At 26.9% G+C, this 15,540-nt stretch overlaps 1 protein-coding gene across 1 annotated transcript in view; it reads right to left on the bottom strand.

Annotated features, from left to right (window-relative positions):
• Positions 1–10,809, bottom strand: part of LOC110625026 (pyruvate kinase 1, cytosolic) — a 35,751-nt gene extending 24,942 nt beyond the window's left edge. Inside the window, exons 1-9 of the mRNA XM_043961247.1 lie at positions 10,638–10,809; positions 10,011–10,107; positions 7,898–7,995; positions 6,335–6,490; positions 4,965–5,042; positions 4,506–4,637; positions 2,938–3,018; positions 2,690–2,761; positions 2,496–2,585 (exon numbers count right to left, since the gene is read on the bottom strand). Of these exons, the coding sequence (XP_043817182.1) occupies positions 2,496–2,585; positions 2,690–2,761; positions 2,938–3,018; positions 4,506–4,637; positions 4,965–5,042; positions 6,335–6,490; positions 7,898–7,995; positions 10,011–10,107; positions 10,638–10,706 (873 nt within the window). The 5' untranslated portion in view covers positions 10,707–10,809. The remainder of the gene's footprint in view (positions 1–2,495; positions 2,586–2,689; positions 2,762–2,937; positions 3,019–4,505; positions 4,638–4,964; positions 5,043–6,334; positions 6,491–7,897; positions 7,996–10,010; positions 10,108–10,637) is intronic.
• Positions 10,810–15,540: the final 4,731 nt, after the last annotated feature.

Raw genomic sequence — 15,540 nt, forward strand, 5'->3', positions numbered from 1 at the left:
ATATAGAACAATAACATAAAGTGTTTGTGAACTCCTATGGTTGGAGAGATTGTTAAAGGAACTGAAACTATTAGAGAGGGACAAACTGCTCTTGTACTGTGACAACGAAGCTGCCATCAGTATAGCTCACAATCCAGTTCAAAATAACCAACGAAACACATAGAGATTGATCGGCACTTCATTAAAGAGAAGTTAATAAATGGTGTCTTGAAATTAGATCATGTGACTTTCGATGAACAACTAGCTAATGTGTTTACCAAAGGGCTGAGCATCAAGACCTATCACACCTTAGTTTACAAGTTGGGTGTGTGATATCTATGCACTAACTTGAGGGAGAGTGTTGACCAACATAGAAGGTTTCTAATTAGAAAGATTCAGATTTTTTAGATCCTAATTAGGCTTGATTATAGGGATTTTATCTTTATTATAAATATTCCTAAAATAGATTGATTCTTTGTGTATAAATAATTAAACCTTGTAAAGATCAATTTAATTGGAATAGAATTAAAATTTTCTTCCAAAATTTTTCAAAAATTTAGAGGAAGAGGTATTTGTGAATATTTATTGCTAATGAAAAGACACAAGAAAAGGCGTGCATATTAAAGGCAGCTTTATAAGGGCTGAAGTGGTCTCTTAAAGCTTGGTTCGATAGGTTTATAGAACTATGATTTCTATTGGCTATAAAAGAGCAATGTTGATCACACCTTTTTTTAAGCATTGAGGGGTAAAGTTACTCTTCTTACAGCATATGTTGATAATAAAGTTGGCAACAGTAGGCCAGAAGAAGAGAGCATGGGCCGAGAATCTGGGACTTTAAAGGTATATTATAGAAAAAGGCTGAGAAGGAGTATTCCACTGGAGAAAGACAATCATGAAGTAATGATGACAGCATTAGTTAGAGGGAATACTAAAGCAAAGTAGATGGAAATGATGAGGCAATAATTATCTATCTTGTGTATAAATAACAAAGGGAATGAGAAATAGGGCATGCTACTTTCATTTTGAATGTAATATAGTTTTAGCTATGGGCTAGAATTGTCTAGCAGAGGAATTGCCATTCCTGAAACTTTATGTAATTAGAGATTCCTAGTAAACTTCTCTTGAAATCCCTCTCTCCCTTTCTCTTTATTCCTATTGATTTACTTTCTCTATTCTTCACTCTATCAATAGTAATGACAGGAATGACAAAAAAGAGATGACTCGATTAAAGAAGTTGTTGACTCAAGAATGCAAGTAGAAACTGGTGAGTCAATGGATATTGACAAATACCAAAAATCAAAAAGAAGATTGATTTATCTCACACACTCGCTCAGATATAGATTCAAGTAGCTTAATCAGTCAATTTATGCATGATTCTCGTAAACTTCATATGCAAATTTCTTCTGCATCTAGCGATATCTAAAGTATACTCTAAGGAAAGGTCTTCTTTTCTTCAAACATTCACCTTTGAGTAGAAGTCGTTAAAATCTTGATGAGAGGAGTCAACCCCTCAATACTGCATAGGTGTGAGAGAAAATGTTGTCACTTGAAAAAGTAAGAAATAAAATGTTGTTACTAGATCAAATACTAAAGCTAAATATAAAGCAATAGCTCAAGATGTATGTGAACTCCTGTGGTTGCAAAGGTTATTGGAGGAATTGAAATTGTTCGACAAGAACAAAATAGTCTTGCACCGTGACAATAAAACTGTCATCAGTATAGTACAAAATCTAATTCAACGTAACCAAACGACGCATATTGAGATTGATCGGCACTTCAATAAAGAAAAAACTGACTGATGGTGTCTAACAAGAGGCTAGCTAATATGTTTACAATAGGACCTACCATAACTTAGTTTACAAGTTGGCAATATGCAATATCTATGCACTAATTTGAGGGGAGCGTTGATTTATTTAGCTTGATTGGCTTGATTATATGCTGATTCTAGAAAAAAAAATTTAAGAGTCCTCAATTCTTAGAGATTATTTGTAATTATTTGTTTCCTTTTCTATTGACATTCTTTGTGTACAAATTAGCAGATAAAAATATTGGTAAAAATTAAGTTAGAAATACAAATATATTCAGAAATTCTCCAAAAATCTTCAATAATTAATGTTAATGCTATATAAGAATGACGGCTTAATGTCTTTATTTGATATACCCATGCTTAGGATTTCATTATCTACCTTATGTACTTAGTTATTTAAATATGTATTAGTTTCATGAACTTTGAAATTTTCAAATAATGATTGGCCATTACAGTTACATTATAAACGTTACAAGCCTATTTTCTTTACCTACAATTGTGATCGCAAGCAGAGTCACAACTGCGATTTAAAACCATTTTCCCTGCCAGAACAGGGGGTTGGTTGTGATGATGTGATGATTAAAAAGCATGCCACCATTAAGGATCATTATTATGCCCCGCATAATCTCTTTACTTTTGGTATTTAATCTGTAGTCTCATTGTAAATATGTATGATAACTTGAATACATAATGGGCATAAAATTTTCACCTTCTCTGGTGGGAGATCTATACCCAAATTTCCACGAGAAAGGATGATACCATCTGCTTCTTGAAGGATTTCATCAAAATGAGTCAATCCCTACAGCCATGCAAAATAAGAAAAAATCAAAAGTGAGAATTCAGAGTGAAATTCAAACATAAGAACAATACCATAGCATAATGGAAAAGCTACTTTGTAATCACCTCTATGTTCTCAATTTTCGCAAAAATTTGAGTTTGACAAAGGTCTCCAAGTTTAGAAAGAAACTCTCGGGCCTGTATGTTAGAATGAGTAACCATTATTGAGTTTATAAAGGAAATTAATAAGAAAGTACTTATTAGAGCTAGAAATTGATAATGAAACAAAAAAGATAGAGAAGATGAAAGAAAAGGAGGGTTGATGATAAACCTAAAAAACAAAATACATAACCCTGCCCGTAGGAAATCCTTACTTGGCGAACATCTTCTGCATGCCGAGTATATGACAATGAGAGGAAGTCTATATTGTTTCGTACACCCCATGTGCTAATGACCTGACAATGACAATTGAAATATCATAAAAGCACTTAAAGACAATAGTAAGCATGAAGTTTTAACAAAGGAAATATTATGCCCACATTATGCATTTAATTGTCACCAGACAAATTGGTGCACCAAAATACATTACAAAGTTCTATAGTTATGAATGTGGTTCAACAAACTATTCAATGAGTCATAAGAATAACTCGAACAATTGATTACTCAACAATGCCACGATCATTTTCAGATAGAAAAGATAAATTAATAAAGAAAAATTGAAGTGGTGTATGTGCCTTTGCAATCAAAACAAGAAGTAAAAAGGAAAAACATGATTTAAAAAAAATAAAACACAGAGAGAGAGAGGGAGAGGGAGAGAGAGAGAACTGATATGTACAAAATTTTATGAAAAAAGTTAGAGGCTCTTCTAAAAGCCCCTGAAGCAAAAGAAGCCAGCAAAATAATTTTATTCTTTAGTAACTGACATTGGTTTTCTTTGATTCTTAAAATCAATAAATGTTCTTTGCTACCTAAATACTTCAAATAATCCCAAGTTTCTTTAAAATACCTAAAAGGTGATAGTAAATACACGTGTAGCAGCAATGAGAAACAAAACTTCTCCCCTAAAACATTTAATCTGTTACAAGATAAATGCCCCATAGATGAGGCTTTACTTTCAAGACTGATAATATCAAGTCAAAGAGAATGCAATGAAGAGAAAAAAACATAAACAACAACAAAGAAAGAGGAAAGATGACTGAATTTTCAAATTCACCATCAATCTACAGAAGGCAGCCAGATATTAGAGAGCCCATAAGATGACACTTGTATGGTCAACCTAACTCAACAAAGCCTTACTCCCAACCTAGCAAAAGTCAGCTATATGAATATATTTCCTCCATTCCAGTCAGTTTAGTACAACATCTTCAAAAAGATATAACCACTAATATCCTTTTCTTTCTGCTTAACGAGACATCTTCCTACCCCAAGGTCTATCCCTCACTTTCTTATCTCATAAAAAATCGATGTGCTCAAACTTGTGTACTGGTGCATTTGCTGGTATTTAGTGTTCGTCTAACCCATCTCACTTTTTTTTTTATCTTGTATAACTTCAATATCCTCATACTTTTGAACTGGTGCTTTTGCTAATCTTTTATCATAAACCATCTGAATCTCCTGCCTCTCAACTCTTCCTTAATAGATATCACTTCCTCTCTTATATGAATGCATTAATTTCTTATCCTGCCATCTTTACATTCTGCATGTTGTTTCTAATTTGAGAATTACTTATATAGGGACCATAAAACAAGCACCAAGTCGAAGTTGAGAAATTTCAGTCTCTTCCCAGCCCAAAACTAAAACAAAAATGGAAAGCAGTTCTTGATGAGAAATACAAAAAAGGACAGGCTACCGACAATACCAGCCAATATATATATATATATATATATATATATATATATATATATATATATATATATATATATAAGCAAGCAGAAATACCAACCTCCTTATCTTTATCAGTGAGGGTAGGCTGCTCAATACGAATTTGAGAAACATGTAAAGTGTACAATGGCCCACTCAAGGTTGCAGAATTCTTTATAAGACAAACCACATCTTCACCATTTACTTCAGTGACCTACAATATAAAATTGGAACTTCAGAAATGCATTCAAGCATTCATCATGTTATCAGTAGTACATCCGAAGTTGAAAATCAGAGAATGTTTATTTTTCAAGCATAGGTTACCTGGCTTGCTTATCAAATATCAAGTTTACTGGAAACGGTCAGACAACTAGAAAGTCAAACAATTGTTTTCTTGTTTTAAGGAACTGACTGATATATCTATGAAATTGAAGACTTGGCATGCCTTAATTAAGTTAAACTTAAATATTATTACCAGTCAGCTGAATATAGCAAATTAAGCATTCAAGAACTGAAGTCAAAAACACAAATCTTGCCCTACCTCGAGCCACACAGAAGTAGTTTCACTTCCTGTAAACAAGTATTGACCAATAAAAATAGTATCTCCCTTCTTCACTGCCTGCAAAACCATATTTCCAGTTGTGGCAATGGAAGAGAAAAAAAGTCATAGCTCGCAATCACTAGATAAAAAAAATATCAACAATGAGCACATAAATATTCAATATACAGTTTGTATAACATAACTTAAGAGGAGAGGTAGAAAGGGTAAGGAATAGAAAATAGAACATGGGGAAGAACTGTATGAAAGAAAGAAAAAAACGAGCAGGAATATTTTTCAATGGGTCAGAAAAAAAGAGCAGGAATATTCTTCAATGGGTCACTCAGTGGTTAAGATCATCTTCTAATCCAAAAATCTAAAACTGACATCAAAAGTAAAGAATCAAAGTAAAAGCATCCATAAAAAATAAAGCAAAAAAAGTAAGGTTTAAGTCAAAGTCTTATAAAGTAAGCTGTAAACGGCTTATATTTTTCTTTTCTCTTATTTTACTAATTTATGCAAATAATACTTCTTAAAGTATCAGACCAGTCTCATCAATCCAACATCTAAGTAATTCAAGGTGATAATAAAGGAGATATAAAACCAAAAGTGACAAAAATACTACTATAATTTCTAATCCAATCAAGGATACCAGTCATAGGGCTCATAAATCCTAATGAATCCCAAGTTCAACAGGTAACAACATTGTTGAAACAAGCCCACAAATCTAGACATACATGCACTCAATAATTGCAGTATAAGAGAGAGAAAGAATGGACACAGAGATTCAAACGTAGTTCAACAGTAAAATTTAAGTCTACAAACAAGATGGAGATAAAGTTCCAATATGATGAAAACGAGTGTGATTCAATCTCTTAAAGCTCTCAAACCTTAATTTTATTGTGTTTCCTGAAAATCTCGTAATATAGCCCCAACAGGCAGTACAATATTTATCTTATATCCTCCGTGTACCACTACAAATCTAAAAAAATATTCTTTCAGGTTATAGTTCGGAACTTTCAGATCAGATCATAATTCAGCACATGAAAAAAAAAAATAATCCAAAATTCAAGCTACATAAATTAACAAGTACAAATAAAACTCTTGGTATTTTGAAAAATCTCAAAGTCAATACATTGTTCTTTTTATCTTTTTGTTTATAGGTAAATAGAATTTCTATCAAATATGGGAAGTCATTTTGTTGATGCAACAATTAATACAAACGGTAACTCAACCAACACTGGATTTATTTGCTCAGACCCACATTAAAGGCATAATCAATATATTTTATGAAATGTTAAAATTATTCGAGAATGAAAAAAAATATAACCAGTGAAAGCCAAATGGATCTTTATGACATATAATTACTATACCTTTGATAGGCCAGTAAAATTAATAGGTAGCAGATTTGAAGTGGCTTCTTTGGCTTGATCTGGTGTTAGGACAACAGATGTGTCTGCCTGAAGGGAAATTGGATGCTCTGTTTTATTTACTACTTGCAACTCTGGACCCACTGTATCAAGCATAACCTGGAATAAAAACCAGAAAAAAAAAAAAGAAATAAGAAAAAATACGATAGAACAAATAGTATAGCGAAGTTGCATGAGTGAAATATATCAGCTAGTTTACATAGAAAAGATGATAAAAAGCTCATGACCTGCTAAAGTAAACTATAATACAAGAGAGCTACAAAGTGGGAGCAGTTATTCAAGGAAATAATTTGTCAAATTTCATAATATTTTGAATTTTTTTCTAGGATATATTCAAATTGTTATTTTAGGTTGGAAATCCAAGACCAGATAGAATTGGATTATCAAGTAGAATTTGATTTAAGAAGCAATTTATGAAAAGAAAAGGAACGTTTGTTATTTTAGGACCTGGATTTGTAAGTCCATCACGTGTGGCTATAAAATTGTGCTCCTTTAGTTTAGAGGTAGATGAGGGCTACTATAGTTTAGTAGACGGTTTTTATCATGTGAGTTGTGGTTTATTGTTTTTGGAGTGTTGAGAATTAGAAAAATAATTAGCGGTTATAGTTTTTTTCCTTGATCAGTAGATTGGTTGTAAAATAGACTTATGTCGAAGCACATTAAGAATTATGTTCCTTTTTTCATTATTCATGAACTATACAAATATATTGATATCAGAACTGAGATTCATAATGTCAAAGATAGCGAGTGCAGCTTGAGGTAGTTTCATTCGACGGGAAAAATAATTTTACTTTGTGGCAAACCACTATGAAGAATCGTTCATGGACAGATAAAATATTTGAATGAGAAGCAACTGGCGATTATTGGGAGAAGCTTCAAGAAAGGGCAACAAATACAACTCCATTGATGTTAACTCCTATTATGAAGTACAATGTCTAAGAAAAAGACTTCGCCAATTACATTATGAAAGAAAATTGATGGTTTATACGTATTAAAGCCGCTTACCAACCTATTCTAACTAAAATAAAGAGTTACACCAATTAAAATGGAGAAGGTATGAATTTGAGAAATCATTTTAATATTTTTTAATAAATTAATTATTCAATTGGCTGGTGTAGTTATGAATATTAATAATGAAGACAATCATATTAATAATAAAGATAAAATTCTCATACTTTTAACTTCTCTTCCACGATCTTATAAAAGTTTAGTGACATCGCTGAGAATTGGAAAGGAGACATTGAAGATGGAAGAGGCTACTAAAGTAATCCTAAATGATAATAAGTTCAAGAAGATAAATGGTAATAATAAAAGTGGAGCTTTTTGTACTGATTATGCTTATGATAGAAGTGATTCATGTAAAAAAAAATATTCGAGTAGATTGAGTTTGAGACCACAAGTAAAGCCTGTAGATAAGGACTAATTTAAATATATGCCTCAAAGCAAAATGAGATGTAAACAATTTAAACAATTGACACATTATCAATGGAATAGCAACAAGCTTACCGCACATAGCTTCTTGGTGCTTTTGACTGCTGTTTTCAGATTATCTATTGTCTCTTGATGATATTCAGCATCACCCCATGAAAAGTCAAACCGTGCCACTAGACAAGAAAATTTTAGAATGAACTGAAAGCAATTAAGATTACATATAAATCCAAAAATGTACTACGGACTTCATTCTGATTTTCATATTTTCTGAAAATAGGCATATGTATCTGCTCAATATCATTATCAATTAAACTTAAATGAGAAGTTAGCTTGAACCATTTAAGTCTTTGGATTTTATAAGGTCCAAAATTAGCATGGTACGAGCCCTCATATATATATTATTTATAAAATTTCAATATTTATTTTTTTAAAATATTGTTATATTTAAAACCTAAGAATTTTACTTGATGATGCTTTAAAAATTATCATATGATATTTTTTAACTTTGTTTATTCTTTTGTTGATATATCAACTAATTTTAAAAAAATGAATAATTTATTAATAAAAAAATTAAAGGGTATATAATTTTATATCTTTTATCAAATATCATATTATTATATAAATTACCACCGGAGAAATTTATATATTAATACTTGAAATAAAATTATAATTAATTCAGACTTTTTTTATAGTATGATTTTGAAAATATTAAATTATATCATTAAAGTAAAATAATAAGCAAACCGCGTGTTACAACAAAATGACTAATATATATACACATAGATAAAAACATACATACAATCTCTCTCTCCCTATCTTCTATCTATCTATCTATCAATCTATATATATATATATATATATATATATATATATATATATACACACACATACATATGTGCGCGTGTGTAATTAAAGCTAAACCTCAAAAATTAAATGCCAATTGGCATAATTAAAGAATAAGATTTTAATTAAACTTTTAAAATTTAAAATTCAAATGTATAGAGTATATATATAGAGGGAGTTTAAAAATTCAAATAAATAACACATGATTAATTTATTCAAATAATATTTATAAAGTTTTTGAATTTACGCTTATGGTTATTTAGATCAATTTATATATATTAGTCAATTATTTTAATTATTTGAAAATTTTCAATAAAATATAAAAATAAATAGTATATTATATATATCAACCAATATAAAAAAATTGAAAAGATGGGTTATATATATATGTATATATATATATATATATATATATATATAACCAATATTTATATATAGCTTTAAACATCACTCATTTATTTAATTAACAATTTAGTTGGATTAAAAAAATGTTATTCTCTAAGCTCTTTAGTTTTCTTCTATTACACATTTAAATATATTTTACTTTTTCAAAGATTATACTAATATTTATTAAATAATTATCACTAGAAAATTAAATAAAAAAATAATTTTTTTAAACATTTATTACATTTAAAACTTAAAAATTTTATCAATGATATTTCAAAAATTAGCATACAGCACATATATGTTTTGTTTCCTTTACTTATTAAATATATCAAATAACTTTAAAAATAATATAAATAAAGTAATAATCAACTTATTTTTAAATTTTAAAACGATGGTATATATTTTTATATTTTAGCAAATATAAAACTATATAAATTAATTTATTTTGTAATACTTGAAAAAAAAATATAATTATTATTACTATAACTTGATAAGATTTTATAACAAAAAAATATTGCATTATATTATTAAAATTACATTATAAATAATATGCAAAACAACCAATTTGAGGGTGTTAAATTTTATAAAATATAGTTTTATAAAATAAGGTTTTTCACAATTTTCAAAACTTAATAATTTTTTAAGGTTTGAGAGTAAAAAAGTTTTTAGAGGTATTTGGAGTTTTTCAAGTGGATTGAAATTAGAGATTTTTGAAAGTTTTTAAAAATCTTCAAAAACCTTCATTTAGAAACCTTTGAAATTAAAATTTTAAAAATATAGATAGAAATCTCCAAACACACATAAAACTTTTAAAACCCTGTAAAACATTCCATCACTTTAAAAAACTCCTCTCAAAAAGGGTGAAATTTTCAAAAATAAATATAGGAGAATGAAAAGGAAAAAAAAAGTCAAATTTAGAGGAAAGATATTTCAAACTGAAGTAAGATGTGGAGAATACCAGACATCCCTGCGTTCAAACAACCAGAAATGATCTCAACAGTGCGCGATTTTGGACCAAGTGTCCCAACAATCTTTGTCATCGCAGCAAAGAAAGTCTGCAACAGTCAACCCAAAATTACAACATATGAACCCATTATCTTGTCTATGAGCATAATTCCAAAAGACCACCGATAAAGATTGCCACTATTATAAAACCCGTAATTTATCTAAATAAAAGAACTCTCCCTAGATGCCAAGAAAATCCTTTTAAAAAAGTTAGGATGGAAAAAAATAATAATAACAATAAAACAAATCAATTACTGGTACTAAGCTCTGATGAGAGGTAGTCAACCATTCCAAATCCAAAACATCGAAAATGCATGATTTCTAACATTTTCTAGGGAACCAAACAAATCACTAACTAAAAGGGCGAAGGGAAGAAAGAAAATGAAACTTCGATTCTGCAAAAGAAAGGAAAAGTCAATTTTCACTTAATCAAACACTGGCAGAATACATAATCATCAGAACACTAAAGAATTCAGGTTCCTCTCCTTACACCATATTCTTCCCGCATTTTCTCAACGACCAAACACAAAATCAAATCACAAAAAAATCCGAGAAAATCAGATCATCACAACACACTTACTGATTTTGATGGCTCGAGAATTGAAGCCATCCTTATAGGCTCCTCAAGAAGCAAATGATGGGAATTCATTTTCGACCAAAATCTACCGATCAAATCAGAGGTGACGACAGAATTGGAGAGAGAGAGAGAAAGAGAGGGGGAGGGAGAGAGAGCGCAGAGGGCGAAGCAGCGAAGCTGGCGTGATTTTATAATTTTATAGCACCTTTTGTGATGTGATGGCCGCTTTCATCGTACTGTTGAATTGTTTAAATTACAACTTACTCCCTATAATTTAAGTAAACTTTTTATATTACTTTCGCATTTCAAAAAATTACTTATCTAATTTTTAATTCAAAAATTCCATAAATTAGTCTTATAATGAAAAAATACAGTTAAAATTCTTTTTATTTCATTCATAATTTTAATATATAATTTTATGTATATTTGTAATTTATTCCTTAGAAAATAATATAGCAAGTAAATAAAATATATAATAATGTAATTATATGTTTTTACTATTTTATTTGTTTTTTAAATTAGCTGACTTTATATATATATATATATATATATATATATATATATATATATATATATATATATATATATAATTTTGATCAAACTATTTATATAAAAAAATTTAAAATTTTTTGTAATTTAATTTAAAATAGAAATTACAATTTTAAATAATTTTATGAAAGTTTTTAAATTAAAAATTTAGTAAATTAAAAGTTTTAAACTCGAATATAACTATAATAAAATTTACAATTTTATATAATTTTATCAAATTTTAAAATTTTGAATTTAATTAGAAAATAATAAAAACTTTTAAACTTTTCATTGAAATAGACCTAAAAATTAATGTATACATTTTAATTTATTAAATTATAGGAACAAAATAAGGTTTATCATATTATGGTAAGAGTGTCTATATGTTTAAGATATTTCAAAAAAAAATGATGAATTAAAAATGATTTTTTATCAAATTAAAATTAAAAAGTTTACGGCATGTCAATATACTCTTTCTGTCACACAGCCATTTAATTTTCAGTGCGTGTGTTGATATCGGTGCGTGTTGATGGGGCTGTGAGGTGGCTAAATCTGCTCTCTTACCTCTTATCACGTTCTTGCTGAACTATTTTCAGGTGAATCTGCGAGCGTGGTCAATTTGGCCTACTTCATGTCATCAGAACTGGAATGCGCAATATTGGACTGATCCGCTGGATAACGATCTAATGGACTTTAAATTTGTATTTTTCTCTAGAATACGGCCTCACCCCAATATATAAAAAGTCCTACCGTCATCACAATCTAACAATAAATTTATTAAAAATAATAATTAAACATAAAATAAAATTATTTATTTAAAGTTAATAACGAATCAAATAAATATTTAAAAATATTTTAATGGGATGGAAAACTGAAGTCTTGTACTTAATTAAATTTTTTAAATTTTAACTAAATGCACATCAGACTAATTCGACCAGTGTAAAATTTAAAAATATTAAAAAGTAAAAGATTTTAATATTGTTTAATTATTTTGTTTATATTAATATAATCAACCCTTTTTTTGGAATAACCAGCTTTGTGATAATTCAAAACAATTGATTTGTTTTCTTTTAACTTTTGTGTTTAACAAACCTAACAATATAAAAATTCAATTAAAAATGACAAAATTATTAAAATTTTACGAGAAATTATTTTATTTACATTTTATTTATATGAAAATTATTTAATTAGTTTTTCAGAATTTTTTTTATTTGTTTATACTTTTTTAATTAATAGTTGGTTTTCTTTTTAGAATTTAATATAATATTGAGTATTAATATTTAATGTATTTATAATTTATAATAAAAAATTCATTACATTATTTTGTTAATTTTTGAAAAAAAGTCTAAATTAATTTATATTTTCTAATAATAACAAATTTATGTAAAAATTAGATTTTATATTATTAAAAATATAATAATTTTTTTAAAAAAATATTTTTAATGTGATAAAAATAATTGTTATTTATAAATATAAATATTTATATTTAATTTAAAAATAATAAGGATGATAAATAAAATAAATCTATTTAAATTAATTATTACTTTATTTAAAATAAAAGAGTTCAATTGTATTTTATTATTTTAAATATTTTTCTTACCAGAAATCATTTTCAAACAGAATGTAAATAACATAGTATATTGTGATTTTTAAATTAAAATTTAGTTTTTTGGGACAAATAAAATTTTTAAAATTTAAATGAGATAAATAAAATTTTCAAATTCTAAAACTAGATCAAGTAAACCTTACTTCCAATTTATATCTTTTAATTATATTCTATTTATATGTCTCTGGCTAATTAACTTCTTTCAAAAATGTATGTAAGCTCACACTGTCTGCATCTATTTATTAATACCAACAAGCTAAGAGGCAAAAACACAATTTGTCAAACTCTTTCAACCACTTAAAAAAAAAATTGCAAACATAATGAAAATAAAAATTTAAATACAATATTATGGAACATATTGAATAAAGGAAGAATATAAAGAATAAAATAAAATTAAAGGTAAAATAAAATAATAACACAATCATATCTCAGAGTTACAAATATATATATATATATATATATATATATATATATATATATATATATATATATATATATATATATAAGTGATATGACAGATATTAAATTGATGATGTAATCGGAATGGAATTACGTTGTGATTGGCTAGATCTGCAGAAAAGATACGTGAAATGGTGAGTGCCCATTACAGTCATTCCAATACTTAAATTAGTATACCGAAAAAAGAGTGAACATAATGAATTATTTAGAATTTAAGTAGTACAAGAAAATAACATACCTTCATTTCTGTGATCCTTCTTATTTTATATTATAAAAAAAAAAGAGATAAATATAAAATTTTTCGATAATCCAGTAATGATATAGCCGACTGCATGATAAGTAATATCGCCAGCTAATAAATTATAGACGCAATGGGAATATGCTGAACTGTATTTGATAACGATAATTTCATACCGAGACTCACCTTGTCGAGAGAATGGTGAGTCTTAACGATGAACCGAGTGTTAAATTGTCTGAGTTAAACCGTGTTTCTCACTTACCAAATCTTTACTACGTGATCTTCTCTTATAGTGATAACTCGTAGTTTATTTTGGACGATTATCATGTAATATCAATAAATTTTATGAATTTTCTGAAAAAAATAAAATTTTATACATATGCCATTGGTTGAGGTTTGATGCCCATCATGTGTAAGCTAAATGTATCCAAAGACAATTGATAAGATATATGTATTCAAAGATTGTCGTGTATACAATTGGTAGGATATATGTATTCAAAGATTGTTGTGTATAATTTTGATATGATTCAAATTAAAAGCAAGTTATAATCGAAGTCTTATTTTTAATCTATTTTAAAGTTAAAAGTTTATTTAAAATATTTTGTAGAAACTCTCTTCCGTGATTTTGTTCGAAAGATTTTAATGATTTATACTCGAGAAATGAGAAAGAATGAGAATTATTTTTGCCAAATTATTTTATGTAGGGATTTAGACCGATACTTGAAAAACATCTTTGCCAAATTATTTTACGCAGGAGTTTAATTTTGAATGATCGTAAATTTTTGTTAAACTCTAGAACTGATATTTTTATTAGATGGATTCGTCGTAATACTACTCTAACTGCTTATACTTTGGCTAAAAAATCTATTAGGCATAATCATCTCTTTGTTTGGGATGATATTTCTCTTTGTTTGATGAAATTTTATTAATACAATCACGCTTTCAAAAAAATGAAATGAATTTGTTTTAAATGAATTAAATAAATTATATAATGCAATATTTGGCTAAAATTCTAAATAAACTTCTAGACATGAAATTTCAAATAAACATAAATTTTTCATTTTTCTATCAAATGAAAGTTTGAGTTTTACTTTTAGATAAAGGGTTGATTTAGGCCCTTAAAATTTGGGCAGAATAGTCAAATAAGTCTTAAATATTTTTGGTGGCCAAACAAGCTCTTCATATTTGCAATAAATAAATAAATAAATATTTTATTTTCTATGTTTCATCTCTCTTCTTCAGAAATAATGAATTGATTCAGATGATACGTCTTGAATGTATTATTGATAATAAGAGAATATAGAAAATAGAAGTTCTTAGTATTTTTTTGAGTGATGGAAGTGAATAAATGAGATAAGATTTCATTTGTTTGTAGTAAATAATTTATATTTAAAAAATATTTTTTTTGTTCATTTTCATCTAAAGTTTTATTTATTTACAGAAAATTATTTGTATTTGAAAAATATTTTAGATAAAAAATGTTTTCTATAGATCATTTTTTTTTAATAAAATAATTTATTTTTTATTATTTAATTTTAATTTTAAAAAAATATATCAATAATTTATATATAAAAATTTTAATAAAATTTTAAAATGTAAAAAATAACTTATTTTAAAAAAATTAATTTAATTTTTTATTTGATGAAGAGAATATTTTCAATTGATTAATTTTTTTTACTGTCTCAAACATTAAAAAATATAAAATGCATTTTAAAATTTTTTATGAAATAAAAATATATTTAATAAATTTATATATATGTATTAATAAAATTTTTAAAATAAAAAAATTAATTTTTAATTAAAAAATATTTTTTATCAATTAATTTTTATTGAGTCTTTTAAATATTAAAAAATATAAAAAATATTTTTTCAAAAATTATTTTTAGTGAAACAAAAGAGAGCCGTAAATTGAAAAAAAGTTAGTCACTGACCATATAAACTAATATGTAGGCAAATAAAGTTAATAAAAAGAAAGAAATAAATAAATTAATTAATATATGTGTGAGAGAATTCAGTAAATATCTATTTAATTTATTTTTAAAATCTAATTATTTATTTGTCTAAAAAAACTTTAT

The sequence above is a fragment of the Manihot esculenta genome, chromosome 10, assembly GCF_001659605.2.
Source record: "Manihot esculenta cultivar AM560-2 chromosome 10, M.esculenta_v8, whole genome shotgun sequence".
Lineage (NCBI taxonomy): Eukaryota > Viridiplantae > Streptophyta > Magnoliopsida > Malpighiales > Euphorbiaceae > Manihot > Manihot esculenta.